A 15,368-nucleotide genomic window follows, 5' to 3' on the forward strand; every position below is an offset into this window, starting at 1 on the left:
TACTGGTCAATTCTTTTTGACATGCCAATGACCAGGGAAAGGGGGATGAACTTCTTTCAATGGTTAATGCCTGCACTTGAAAGAGCCAGGGAATGGAATTAGGGGATGTTTTAAGCTTTATGATTTAATGAGCATTATTTGGTGGTTAAGGCACAATTTTCAACTGGGTGTTTCTCATTTGTTTCCTTTTCCAGGGAAAACTGTCTTGAAGTAAGGAGAGATTGATTTAGATATAATGATGCCTTACTGAGTTTCATTTCAATGTTTTCTTAAAACACTTGTTTTTATAGATTATGGTAAAATAATTTAATGCATAAAGAATCTTGTCATCATCAACTTGTACAAAATGGGCAGAAATGTGTCTTCATATTTCGCAAACTATAATTTTTCACATTAATCATGAAAGTGAATGAGAAACTGAGAACCAGCACCCAGGTTTCGTAAACAAATAAACCTGCATGTTTTACACAAAAGGAAGATAAGAAAAAAGGAAACAATATGAAACTGGCAAAACAGAGTCCATCCTACAGCTCCTACAATATCATAAGCAACATATGTACTGTGAACCATTTATAGTCATGATACCTAAAAGGTCAGTTACATTATATGTTCAAGTAAATATTTTTGATCATTTTGATATTTGTGAGACATAAACATGCTAAAACAAAAAAGTAATTTCTATTTGAATTACTATTATTGTGGTGATTAAGTGAGGTTAATGGGTGACTATGTTTTATGGTCTGTTGCCAATTCAGTAAAAATATTGACTCTGTAAATTGTGCCTTATGTGTCTATGTGAAACTAGGAAAGTCTTTGACATTAGCCATTAGTCTCAACTTAAGTCTATGAACGTTCTTCTGGCTTAGTGAGATCAGCTAACACTTGACTAAAATCAACTGAAATTAATGCCAAAATACAGTTTCAGGTTAGTTAACTTAAAGGTATTTGACATAGACAAATAATAGTCCATATGATAACAATAATCTGGAAATGATGTTGACAGCCATGTATGGGCTGGTCGACTGAAAATTGTTTGGCACAGACTATATAAGGGTGTGGATCATTACCTGAAACAAAACTTGAATTAGCAAGAAAGTGGAGTTTGAATGACTTACTCAAACTTTCTAGTCAGTCCTGCTTTAACACTACTTTATCTATATTCAGAAAATATTGTCAAACAACAACTGTACTGTTGTTGGATAAAACATAGGTCTTTTGCATTCCATACAAACACTTTGCCCACTGTGCTTTTAAGGATTTGAATAACAGCTGATCACAAGATACACATGAAATTGATGAAACAAAACTTGTCATTTGAGAAAAAGAACAAAAAAAAACAATTTCATTTAACCATGTTTTAACCTTAACTGCTATGATTAAGCAAACAATCTTTTCAAAATTATCAATTTGTATTTTTGCCAACACTTATAAACAGAAAGCTATAATCACTGCACATCATAAACAAATTAAAAATGTTTGAAACCATACAAAATCGCCCCAAAACTTCATAATCCCACTAAATTTTCAGAAAGGATTATTCTATGACAAATTTCCTGTTTCAAACAATATGGACAGTGACACAAGTAATGCCAATGTGACCTGACCTCACCATGAAATGGCTATCCGAGACAGAGACAGGCTTATTTTAGCCCCCAACTATGCAACATTGCTGACAAGGTGTGTTGAGGCTGGCAAGCTGGTAGTGTTGAGGTGGACAACTCAGGTGAGGTGCCTACCTGACAGGTGAAGGGTTATCCAGTGGTCAGTCTGTGTCACTCACACAGGACATACTTATATGGTACAGGCTATTTCAGTCAACTCATCTCCTTGAGAATCCTTGTGTGTAGGCACATATCTTGGCAGGCCCAAGGGGACAATTGTAGTAATTGTTTTTGCCTTCAGGCTTGATAGCAAGAAAAAGTTCCTGTTATATTTCTCAGTGGATCTACATACACAAGTATCTTCAAAAGTAAAAGTAACTTGTTTGCCATATTCTGATTACCACAGGACATAACTAAAAACTTTCCTCATTTTCTTGGCATACTTCAAGTGTACAGGTGTTTGATTGGATTGAGGATGAACCCAGACAGGCCTCTAACAGATTTGTATGCATTTCATGGTATATTCTAATGAACAAGATAAATTCAAATTCTGCCCAGCATTGTTTTTTTGTCTTTACATGAGTTGTCAAAGTGAAATGACTTTTTTAGTCCCTTTCAGAGACATATAAGCAGTTTCAGAAAAAAAAAGATTGTGATTTTGTTTTTACCTCAATACAGAGTTCGAAATTAAGGGACGCTAATACGCAAAATCCGTCTTAATATATGATTTTTTGTCTAGAAATCGAAATAAGAAATAAAGACGATATTTTTTTCATCTTGCTTTTTCCCCGTTTTAAAATCGGTTGTGAGGTACCTAAATTTACTGTGATAACTTTCGATTTCGAAGATTTTTCTATATTTGTTTACCTCTAGTTTAGAGTTACCTCCCCATTCGCGTTTCCCAGGAAAACTTTTTACTTCCTTTCTTTCTGTTCAACTTTGGTGAACACGGACTTCTCCGAGCTCTTTTTGACCAATGAACATATAGCATGGAGATTAATATTATGCAAATAACGTACATCTATTTTCAACAGACCAATCAAATGCCGTAAAAAAATGTTATTGATAATTTATTCAATTGACCCAAGGTCGTTTCGTTTTTTTAAGATGACATTCAATCCTTCAGTCCCCAGACACCGTAGGCCGGTTGACCGACTAAGCCGTAGTCGAGTCAAAAAAGTATATTATTTTATGAACCTACCTATCATATCATTCGTTTATTAAAGCTATCACATTTCACAATGTCTGAAATACGTATTCCATTTCAATTTATTATTTTTTATTGATAAATTAAAAAATTATTTACTATTTCCCGCAATGTTATTGAAAAATCTCGGACACACACTTCGACAATGGGTCCACATCGAACATGTCAAAGAGCAATATATATAAAGATGTTTCAAGCAAATCTTTAAATATATTATACAAAATAATAAATGAAATCAACAAAAATATATATTAAAATTGTCAAACTTAGATCTACATCTAAGTTATTATTTCTGTCTTTTCACGCAATTGCATGTATTGTAAGTCAAATCACACCTCGGCTTTCGTCGCCTCAATTTCTCGGCTCAGACACGATGTTTAATGCAAGACAAATATATGCAGGAACAATCCTTGTCACAGCTTGTAACCTAGCACGATACACACCATATTTTTAATATAGATTGCAATTTCCTGCTTTAAACATTCAGAACAACATGATTTAATCAAAATCTTTTGTCAAATTCTGAAATCCATCATACATGAGGACCGTACCATAGGTGCAATTTGATTGGCTGACTTAGGTCACATGCTCAGATCTGACCAATCACGAACCATGTAGCAGATTTTGGTAAGAAAGCGTCATTAGAAACCAATTTTATCCAAGCTTTCTAGCGACGTGTCACATGGCAGTCTTCGAAGAGCTTGTTATTCATACAAAGCTGCGAAAACAGAGGTATTTCTTCATGTTAATGAGCGGACAGCCGCTGTTATCAGGAAATGGGAGATGACAGATACTATTTATAATTCTTTTTAAGATAATTTTCCAATTACGTAAAGAATGAAAATAAAAAAGAAATAGGTAAGTGGATTTTATTAAATCTTATATTTGCGAAAATCGTCAATTTTTCGCTTCCTTGGTCCTTAATCTGGACGTAATGAATGTGTAAGCTTACATTTTTTTTTATTTACAACAAACTTAATTAAGTTGAAAATGCATTATTTAAATAACATGATAAACATAACTTTCATTTTTATGAACAATAGGATTAGACCTTGAAATGGTGTAAGATATGTGGAAGCAAAGATGTTATACATGATACAATCAAATTTTTTCTTTGATAAATGTAGGCTTCATCTATCACAGAAGAGTCTCTGGGAACTCTGTGTCACAGCAGTAAACGCTTCTGGTTGACTGGTGTTGAAAGAGTTAAAGTTTTATGAGAGTAAATTAATTACTTTGTTATCTGAATGTCATAACATGCATAATCAGCCATTACAGTAGAACATGGATATAATGAACACGGATATAGCGAACAAACGGATACAACGAACTGTTAAAAAATCCCCGATTTATCTCCTATATAATATCATAAAAATTTATGGATACGGATACAGCAAACTGATATCTGATCACCGACAAGCCCATCTATCATTACTTAGTGACGTGTATAGCCAACTGAGAAATCTCACTCAGTGTCAAGTGTCACTGACAATTGGCTGTACGCAAATCAGCGGTGACGGATCAACCTTGTTAAATTTGCATTGTGTTAATCTTACCAGTACATGTAATCTTGTCTGTAAAACAAACATAAAACATATAAATTTTACGAGATTGTGTTCAAGTGTCAGTTCACTTGCATATGATATCATGTCGGGCAATAGTAAGAGGAAAGCTATTATTAATGCTGTTGATGCTGGCATAAAAACCAAGAAAGACATTGCAATGGAATTTGACATTCCAAAATCAACATTAAGTACCATTATGAAGAAGAGAGAATCTATTCTTGAATCCTGCGACTCGACTGACTTTGGCCCCGCCCGGAAGAAGTTACAAGCTGCCAATTACCAAGACGTAGAGGACGCCCTCTTCAAATGGTTTCAAGCCGCGAGAAGCGAAAACATTCCGCTTAGTGGTCCGTTACTGCAGACCAAAGCTGACGAACAGTGCAGTGAAATTAGTCCATGAAGATTTCACGTGTAACACTGCAATTACGTGTATTGTGTTTTGTCTTGTCCAAGATGGTGGACGTTTCCGAGCGAAGACGTGTATAACGAACAACGAATATAACGAACTGATTTCTCTGGTCCCTCGTAGTTCGTTATATCCGTGTTTTACTATACTTATATGCAGCATATATCATGATCATGCAATCTTGTGACATTGTTTTTGAACGTTTAGAGTTGAGAAAAATAATTGCTAGTTGATTTTTTATTTGGCAATTAAATTAAATTAAATTCTAACCCTGTAATACACAATATTATGCAAGCATCAAGCATGTCAGGACACCCTAACTGTCACTAAGAGTCAGTTTATTCACAAAATTGAAGTTTAACCACTTGAAAGAACCTCTCCTCCGATTAATGACATGTTAATTTTTCAAAATCCCTTACAGGGCTAACTGAAAAATTCTAGGCCTCACATGCAGGACATAGTGAAATGTTTTGTTGTGGACATTACAAGATGTTACAGAGGTACATGGATATCCACACAATAAACCTTCAATTGAGATAATACTATCCAAAATGGAGAAATGCAAGGACAGAAGGTATTAAAAAATATTAATAAAACATGGAAAATGTACACTGATAATCAAAATAATCCAAGAGTCTCCTAATGTTTGTACTGCTGTAGAACAGATATGTGGACTGATCAATCTGTAAAGTCATCATGGTCATATCGTAATAATTATAACTTTTCAGTTATATCTTCCTCTTAGTAAATAGCGTCCATGGATGTCCTCAGCAGAGTCTAAACATCTTCACTGCAGCTCACTCAGCGTTAGAAATTTGCACTAGTCCTATAGTCCTTGCCGAACTGCCCAATAGTTAAGGTATCCTAAGGACTAGTACTAGTAGAAATTTGCCATTTTTAAGGGTTTTGCTATATGTTATCATTATAAGGACTAGTGGACTAAAAATGTTAGTTTCTACCCCTGTCACTGTGTCCTATAATCATGGTTGTCCCAAAAAGTCATTATGGTGGAGATATTTGGTTCTCCAGATTTTCACCTTCTTAAAACGTATTATGCAATTGACAGGCTAAGTCCACAAGACCGGTATTAAGGAAATCCCTTTTGCTGGTAGTTTACTTGTTTTCCCTCCAAATCTAGTAATGTCTGTGACTTCAACCACTGTAAAGAGTTGCATCCCTTGGACACACCAGAAACCTATGATTATGGGTACGAATCTCAGTTTGCCTAAAAATGTTTCGCGGTTGGTCAGCACCAAACCTGTCTTCGTGGGTTTCACGAAAGTGGTAAACGTCTGAGACCTGCATCACTTAGGGCTTTCTCATCACATTAAGCTGACATGCTGTGATATTAATGGAATACTGTTCAAAGTGGCGTTAAACCTAACTCAGTTCAGCCACTAATCTGACACTTGAGTCTAGTTAAAAATAATGGCTTAGTCATGGTAGGAAGCTCAGCCAATGATAGTCCATATACATCAAGAGGTTACTGAAAATGATGCCATGAAAATTGTGGCACAAGCTGTGTTCCATACTACTTGTCTGAAAGAGCTCTGGACCAGCTAGTTCCTACCATCTTCCTGAGGCAAGAGAGGTAACTGACTTTAAAAGTCCAGTTTCCACCCTTGCCGAACTAGGCTGCAATTCCTGGACTCAATTGTAGCGCAACCAGTGGCTATTACGAGTAATGTCTTCTAAGCCTCTCCTATGGATCAATCAGATTCCACCCCTCGTATCACTTGCATTTGCTTCAAACAAAATGGCAGTGCCCAGTCAAGACGATCTGTTCGATAATCAAGATCTATATTGTGATAAAACGAGTCTTACATAGCAAAGTGCATCAAATCACGTGAGCACCTTGATTAAAACATGAAAAGATTTGGAAAATATCTGTTTAAACTGAGATGGCGGTGCACATGCTTTGCAAATCCAGCAATCAACCAAAATCTGCATGACCTGATCCATTTCATTTACTTCTTAGGACTCCTTATGTTCACCTGCCCAGTCCTAAGGGGAGATACAAATTAGAGAATGAATGTGATGAATATCGAAGTTATTTTTTTTTTATCAATCAACAACTTACAAAGATCACTGTATCGAGTGTCACAAGTATTCAGAGCCACAGATAAGCTGCGTATTTGCGTAAAATACTCCCTAAAAATATTCAAAACCCAATTACTTTCAATCCTCTTGTGTACATGTACAAAAACGTGTGCATTGAAGGAAAAACTCAAAAGTATAAAAACAGCACGCGTAAATACCCACTGAAGTTTTTTTAGCATGCGTACAACTGAGCTAATTTCCGAAACAGTTGTGAGCTAATTTACTTTCTGAGTCAAGCCTACATATTTAGAGTGAGTGAGTTGGGTTAAACGCCGCTTTTAACAGTATTCCAGTTATATCGCGGCGTGTTAGCTTTATGTGGGAGGAAAGCCTGAAGTGATGCTGGTCTCAGACGTTCACCACTTATGTGAAACCCACCAGCACGGGTATGGTGCTGACAAACCTAGAAACATAATCGGGGCGAACCGGGTTTCGAACCCACAATATGGTAATTGGATATTTTAGTTTGTGCAACAACAACAGTACTTACGCGTTCATATTTAATATACCTATTACAGGTCAATCACCTCATTACGTTTATATTCAACACGATTTCCGAACTCTGTCGTCCGAACGTGTTGTTTATGCCGTCTGGATCATGTTACAGTAATTACATCCCACAATGCACTTCTAAACAGTCTGCGCATGCCCAGTAAGACGGACATGACGTCACAGTGTTTACCTTTATTAACCCTGCAGCCCCGCACGAGGCTACTTTCTACATTGTCGTAAGCCACTCAACTGTGTTAATCTCATCTGCTTCGGTGCTAAATCACGAGTCCAGTCAAGCCATCCGATCTCAGGTTTTGCGATACGCAGCGAACCAAGATTAATAATGGCGGAGCGGAGACATAGACGAGCCAGAAGTCAGCGCAATCGGGTTAATGTTCTCGACTCAGCACAGCCTGAAGAAAATCCGGATAGCCTCGAACCCCGCGCCATTGCTGCCAGTGCCAGCCGTACTACAGGGACAATCAGCAGTCAACCGTATCTGACCGTGGCCCAGCTACGCAAACAACTGGCAGAGCGAGGCGTGAGGGTTCCAAATAATTGGCCTAGGAAAAGCTTGTTGCAGCTGTTCCAAGAAAACCAACAACAACGGCCAGCAGCAGCGACGGTGACCTCGTCGGACAGCTACGACCCGAGTGCCATTTTGTCTCCGGCGGCCACACGGCCGGGGGTGGTCGAAGCCAGCATACAGCACAGGAACCCAGATGCCCTCGTTAGCGGGACCACGCTACCTTACAGCGTTGTTTCGGACTTCAGGGACGATGTTACCAATTCCGTGTCACCTGTTAGTGTTGCCAGTCTACAACGCGAACTTGCAGAGCTGAAACACATGATAGCCAACATGACCAGCCATAACGCAGTGACCACCGAGTACGCAGCTACAAGCCTACCGGATCAACTCAGCCATGATGTGCCGTCAGACTCGTTGCCCCACATCCACACAGTCGCGCCGGCGCTCAAGAAGAAGATTAAAGACGGCAAGTACTGTAACCTGGCCTTGCTATTGATACCTAATCAAGACACGCTAGACGCTAGAATGGCCGAGTACGATGGCAATGTGTATCATTTAAAGGAGGATGCTAGGCTAAATCGCACCCTTACACTAGCAGAATTTATACAGGCCTTTGGCATTTACAAGGACATTCTGTGTGACATCAATAACGCCAAACGGAAACAATTGGATGGACACGAGCAAACTGTCATCGAACTGGCTACGTTGTATGGGGGCTCTGCGCACTACGACTACCACAAGTTATTTGCTGCCAGAGTGGCGTCCTACGCAGAACAAGGTTGCAGCATTCGCTGGGATATGAGGGACACACGTCTGTACGGGCTGTGTTCTTCGGGGCGCCGTTCCAGATCGTGTGCAATTTGCCACAGCATCACCCATGGTACAGACTTGTGTCCTGAGCGACGTACTGATACAGTTAGGCCTACCCCGTTCTCGGACCGAAGTGGCAGCTCCGACAGGATGGGGGCGACGGACAAAAACGACACCAGGGGACGACCTAGAGTTAGGTCAAACGGAAGGGAGGTCTGCAATAATTTCAATCACCAGGGCTGTGTGAGAGTGAACTGTGCATACCTTCATGTATGTCTCAATTGTCATGCCCCAAACCACGGACAGGCAACTTGCGCCAAGGCTCCCAAATCGAGACGGGACAACCAAGTTTGACTAACTTTCCCGGATATAACCGGAGAAGAGGACGCAGGCACCTTAACAGTACAACTCACTCCCATCAACGTTCAGGCTATACAGGCAGAACTCGCCTCTCATCCCCATCCTCCATTTGCTACATATCTCGTCAACGGCTTGCAACATGGATTCGACCCCTTAATGTCGGAGGTTCCACAGTCAACAACGGAATGTAACAACAATCGTAGTGCTACATTGGATCCCATAGTTGTGACTAAGGCAGTGCAAACAGAAGTTGTTAAAGGATACGTTATCGGACCTTTCCAGCGGGCTCCATACCCTGTGTACAGAATTAACCCCTTAGGAGTTGCCACGGGCAAGTACTCGGGCAAGAAGAGGCTAATCCTTGATCTGTCAGCCCCTCATAACTTGGAACACACCGCAAGTATCAATGATCTCATTAGTAAAGAATCTGCTTCACTCTCGTATGTGACCATAGACTATGCTATTTCAGTTATTAAGCAACTGGGACATGGTGCACAAATGTGTAAGGTGGACATTACCGACGCATTCAAACAGATTCCGCTGCACCCCAGGTACTGGCCGTTCTTTGGTTTCCGATGGGACGATAGGTACTACTTCTACACTAGATTGGCGTTCGGGTGCAGATCCAGTCCAAAGATTTTCGATACCCTATCACAAGCAGTTTGCTGGATATTGCAATACAACTACGGCGTTAAAAACATTCTGCATCTGTTAGATGATTTCCTGACTATTGATCCTCCCGGTTATGAAGCTAGCACAACGATGGATGCCATCTTAACCTTGTTCGACAAACTACAAATTCCACTCGCTGTTCACAAGACTGAAGGACCGGTAACTTGTTTAGAATACCTGGGCATTATCTTGGACTCAGTCTCGATGACGGCGCGGTTGCCAGAGAACAAGTTGACAAGGATAGCGGATATGTTAACATCATTTTCTACTCGGACGAAGTGTACGAAGAGAGATTTGCTGTCTTTGTTAGGGCATTTAAACTATGCTTGTCGAGTGGTGGTACCAGGCAGATCATTCCTATCTTACCTGATTCGACTGTCGACCACTGTGGTCAAGTTGCATCATCATATCAGAATATCTAAGCAATGTCGGATAGAGATGCACATGTGGAGAAAATTTCTGAACCAGTGGAATGGCATCTCGTTTTTCCATGACGACCATATCACATCAGCTCCGGATCTCAATCTGTATACGGATGCAGCGGGAAGTGTAGGACACGGGGGATATTTTGATGGGGCATGGTTCGCCCAGGCGTGGCCTAAGGACGTTATAAACAGTCAAGACTCAGCACAATCAATTGCTTGGTTGGAACTTTATCCTATTGTGGTGTCGGCCATTCTCTGGGGACGACATTGGACACGGAAGAGAGTACTGTTTCATTGTGACAATATAGCTACTGTGGGTATTATCAAAAAGGGTAGATCAAAATGTATGGACATTATGGCTCTGATGCGGACCCTTACATGGCAAGCAGCTGTAAATAACTTTATTGTGTTAGCTGAACATGTTCCAGGCGTACAAAATAACATTGCTGATGCACTTTCCCGTTTGCAGTTCAGGAAATTCCGAGCCCTGGCGCCCCACGCAGACCTCCATCCAACGCCTTGCCCACCCAGCTCACAAGTGATGTGGACCTGAATCGTCACCTGGACACCCTGTGGTCAGCTGCGATCAGTCGACAAACAAGAACAGCATATTCTACAGGATTTCAGTGCTACCTAAAGTTCATGTTAAAGTTCAGTTTGTTCACCACACTGGGTGCCAGCAGCGGCCTGCCACCAGTTAACGACGCCTACCTGCAGTACTTTCTTGCACATTGTTTCGGCTTCCTCAAACTCTCACATGACACCGTGAAGACCTATCTGGCGGGAATCAGATTTACGTACCTACAAGCGGGCATCAGGACACTGTTTGACGATGTCTCCACCGGCGCCCTAAATCGGATTCAAACTCTACTCAGAGGATACAAACGGGCCCACACACCAGAGCGGAGGAAGAGACTCCCCATCACTTACCATGTGCTACGTAACATCATCAAGCGGCTCAGGGATGGCGTGTTCGGTCCTTTCAACGATTTGGTAATGGAATGTATGTGTCTTGCAGCGTTCTTCGGATTCTTGAGATGCGGTGAACTCACATGTTCAGCCAACTTTGATCCCAGTAGGAACATAACTATGAGCGACATTAGTTTTGTACACCATAAAAGAACATGCGTTATAACCTTAAAAGTGTCTAAGACTGATCCCTTCCGACTAGGCGTTCGCATTGCCTTATTCGCTACTGACACTATGACATGTCCCTACTCGGCCTTGTCAAAACTGTATTCCATTAGAACGCAGTGCAGGGCTGCATACCAGGATCCGCTGTTCGTCAGTCGGGACTATCTACCAATATCCAGGACTGTGTTTTTGTCATGGTTAGATAGGGTCCTCACGTTGACTGGCTACAACTCCGCCGACTACTCCGGGCACTCATTCCGGATAGGAGCAGCTACCACGGCGGCCACCGTGCACATCGAGGATCACCTCATTAAGACTATGGGCAGGTGGACGTCGGACTGTTACGCCAAGTATATCAGAACGTCTGACTCCACCTTAGGGCAAGCCCACAAGGCTATGTGTCACCATCACTAAGTACCATATTCATGTTATTTACCTATATTAATTCTTTGGGGGCTCTCGGTTGCTAACCTCGTTTGGGCGTCATAAGCCACTCCATACTCAGAGCATGGAAGGCTTGTGGCCCCCAAAGAACTTACGCTATTTCGGTACTGTCCGGTCAGCACGACCAGTACTAGCTTAACTCTAGGGATCGTCCGGGTCATCGGACCCCAGGACCGGCATATCCCTCTCACAGCTACACAGTCCGGGTCCATAATACCCCAGGACATTGTTATCTTACCCGGGTCTCCACGACCCCAGGGTGTCAACCCGGGTCACTTCGACCCCAGGGTCTCTTAGGCAACCGAGGCAGCCCCCATGTTGTGCCAAATGTTTATGTAAATATCTGTATATAATAAAACTTCCTGCTATGTAATACATTTCATGTGGTTTGTGGCACAAAATGGTAATTGGATATTTTAGTTTGTGCAACAACAACAGTACTTACGCGTTCATATTTAATATACCTATTACAGGTCAATCACCTCATTACGTTTATATTCAACACGATTTCCGAACTCTGTCGTCCGAACGTGTTGTTTATGCCGTCTGGATCATGTTACAGTAATTACATCCCACAATGCACTTCTAAACAGTCTGCGCATGCCCAGTAAGACGGACATGACGTCACAGTGTTTACCTTTATTAACCCTGCAGCCCCGCACGAGGCTACTTTCTACATTGTCGTAAGCCACTCAACTGTGTTACCCTCCAGCCACCCCATAGCTCCTCCTGTCTTTCATGGCTTAAGGTATTCACGAGCATCACGAACGTGGTTCGTTGTGCATTCGCTAGTACTCATGTATTGGCGTCCATTCCATGGCGGTTTATCAGGCTACCTATATATATATATATATATATATTGTGTAGATACCTTATCTCCTGGGGCTGCCTCGGCGTCATAAGCCACTCCATACTCAGAGCATGGAAGGCTTGTGGCCCCCAAAGAACTTACGCTATTTCGGTACTGTCCGGTCAGCACGACCAGTACTAGCTTAACTCTAGGGATCGTCCGGGTCATCGGACCCCAGGACCGGCATATCCCTCTCACAGCTACACAGTCCGGGTCCATAATACCCCAGGACATTGTTATCTTACCCGGGTCTCCACGACCCCAGGGTGTCAACCCGGGTCACTTCGACCCCAGGGTCTCTTAGGCAACCGAGGCAGCCCCCATGTTGTGCCAAATGTTTATGTAAATATCTGTATATAATAAAACTTCCTGCTATGTAATACATTTCATGTGGTTTGTGGCACAAACATAGGTTTCTGGCGTGCCCAAGGGACGCAACTCTGCACAGCGAATCGTAGCGCCTGAGACGACTGGGCCACCTGTGCCCCCACTATATATTTAGAACAGTTATATACATCTAAAACATTATTTCACTTTTCTTGGGAAAAACCCAATAGAGTGATGAATGGATGAGTGAAACAATTATGGTTACCCAATGAAAAATGTTATAACCCAATCAAAATAGAAACCCGATAGTAAAAACTCAATTGCTCAAAAAGTTATCTGGAGCTCTGAGTTTTACATGTGAGTGAATGCTATATCATGGCAGCCTGTGAATTACAAACCCAGTGGATATAATATTAACTATGAACAATGTTGCCAACATCACCCAATTTCCTAATGGTCAATATAACCACAAATCCCCATTAGTCAATATAACCATCCAATCTCCATTAGTCAACATAACAACCAAATTCTCATTAGTCAATATAATCACCAAATCCTGTTTAGTCAATATAACCACACAATCCCCATTAGTCAATATAACCACACAATCCTGATGAGTCAACATAACCACCCAATCCTCATTGGTCTATATAACCATCAAATCTCCATTAGTCTATATAACCACACAATTTCCATTCCATTAGTCTATATAACCACACAATCCTCATTAGTCAATATAACCCCACAATCCTCATTAGTAAAAGAAACACACAATCCTCTTTAGTCATCTCTCTTCTTTCAAGCATAGGAAACTGAGGATCTATGATCTGATGACGACCTGGAATCCCCATGGGAGGATCAAGCTTAGGATTCTAATGGATTAAATCTTCCTTACCCTTCACACCTAATACCTACTACACATACTTCATGATCCAGGCTGTGAGCAGCCGTAACAGCTGGATAAGACTTGGCATGGTCAATGCTTTTCTAAAGCTTTCTTGAAAACTGGAGGTCTACAATCCTCCTGAACATTCTATTAAGTCGAGTACCCACTCCCACTTGTTCTGACCATTACAGTCTGTACATATCCAAATTATCACCATGCCATCTACAAACAAGCCTTAATCCTCTGTCCTCATGCATTGATCAGTACAATATAGATCCGACACATATCGGCAGTTTCCAAGGTCACTCCAAAAGAGACTCATTTCGCTCACAATGGACACCTGTATGAGCATGTTATGGCCGAAAATTGTTGTGACAGTGCTGGAATTGACTAATGTGAAGCAAACATGCCCAGATCTGGAATGTGTGACCGAGAGGCCACTCAAGAGCATTTGAGCATGACCATGCAATTGACCACCTTCTGATATATATCACAATGACAAGGAAATATGTTCCACTTGGCTGGTGGTGAACACAGTCTGTCACACTGACTCCAGTACACGCCCACCATGGGTATCATCACCTGTCAGCAATGAACGACAATCGATGGCGTTAACCATAGACATAGATATTTTATGACACATATGATCTTGTCAGGGTTTCTGGGGCACAGGTACATGTTTATCAGGTTTACTTGTTTGTCTGAACCTGATACATAGCAGACATTAACTGTTATTTTGAAAACATGTTAAATCATTCTTATTATTTTGTCATTTATATTAATAATATATGCCTCCCAATGTTCTGTACATAAAGATTCCTTGGTTGAACATAATAATTCCATTGTCACATGACACTATATAAGTAAATTACCAACAAATTCAAATCAGAGCATGGAAGAACCTTCAGATAGAAAAGCAAACAAGTGCTGCTGACCTCAAACATGCCCAATCTTGAATTAAAAAAGAAAAAGTTTGAAGTTAGCATTGGTTGTCCAAGGATAAGCTTTTACTGAAGGACAAAAATGAAAGAAATTAGATTTACTATTATTTCTATTTAGACATATACAAATTATGATTAAAGGAAAAAGGAAACAAAATGAACTTGCTCATATTTGCATTTGGAGAGACAGACATGATATATTTTCCTGCACCAAGCCATCACTCACTCTCACAGTCAGTAACAGTGATTTTGATTTACATTGTGACTGGTGATCACAGGCAAGATTTATCAAATCATGCTTTATATCATGTTATATTGTCTTTGTCATGGATACTCAAGATCTTCCAGTTGATTTATTGGAAAATGAATGATTTGGGCCTTCAAAGACAAATTGCATAAAAACATACGCGCAAAGCTAGCCTTTGATTCTCAACTGTGTACTTGCCCTGGGACAAGGAACATTTTTTTCAGATGTCTTCACCCTGCTAGTGCTAGTACAATAAGGCTGCATTAGGTCTAACATTACTGCTAATTTATTATAGGGGTGTGTTTGTCAGAGGGAATCAGGGGAAGGCCACCAAACATATAACAGTCACTGGTGGAGGGTCTTAAAAATAAC

The 15,368-nt window shown here is 40.8% G+C and overlaps 1 protein-coding gene across 1 annotated transcript; it reads left to right on the plus strand.

The window, feature by feature from the left end:
* Nucleotides 1-9,226: 9,226 nt before the first annotated feature.
* Nucleotides 9,227-11,715, plus strand: LOC139464147 (uncharacterized). Its single transcript, XM_071245678.1, has 2 exons — nucleotides 9,227-9,657; nucleotides 10,629-11,715. Exons 1-2 carry the CDS (start codon nucleotides 9,227-9,229, stop codon nucleotides 11,713-11,715), a joined length of 1,518 nt encoding a protein of 505 aa, XP_071101779.1.
* The last annotated feature ends 3,653 nt before the right edge of the window (nucleotides 11,716-15,368 follow it).

The sequence above is a fragment of the Haliotis cracherodii genome, unplaced genomic scaffold (assembly GCF_022045235.1).
Source record: "Haliotis cracherodii isolate W230 unplaced genomic scaffold, xgHalCrac1.p SCAF_16, whole genome shotgun sequence".
Taxonomy (NCBI): Eukaryota; Metazoa; Mollusca; class Gastropoda; order Lepetellida; family Haliotidae; genus Haliotis; species Haliotis cracherodii.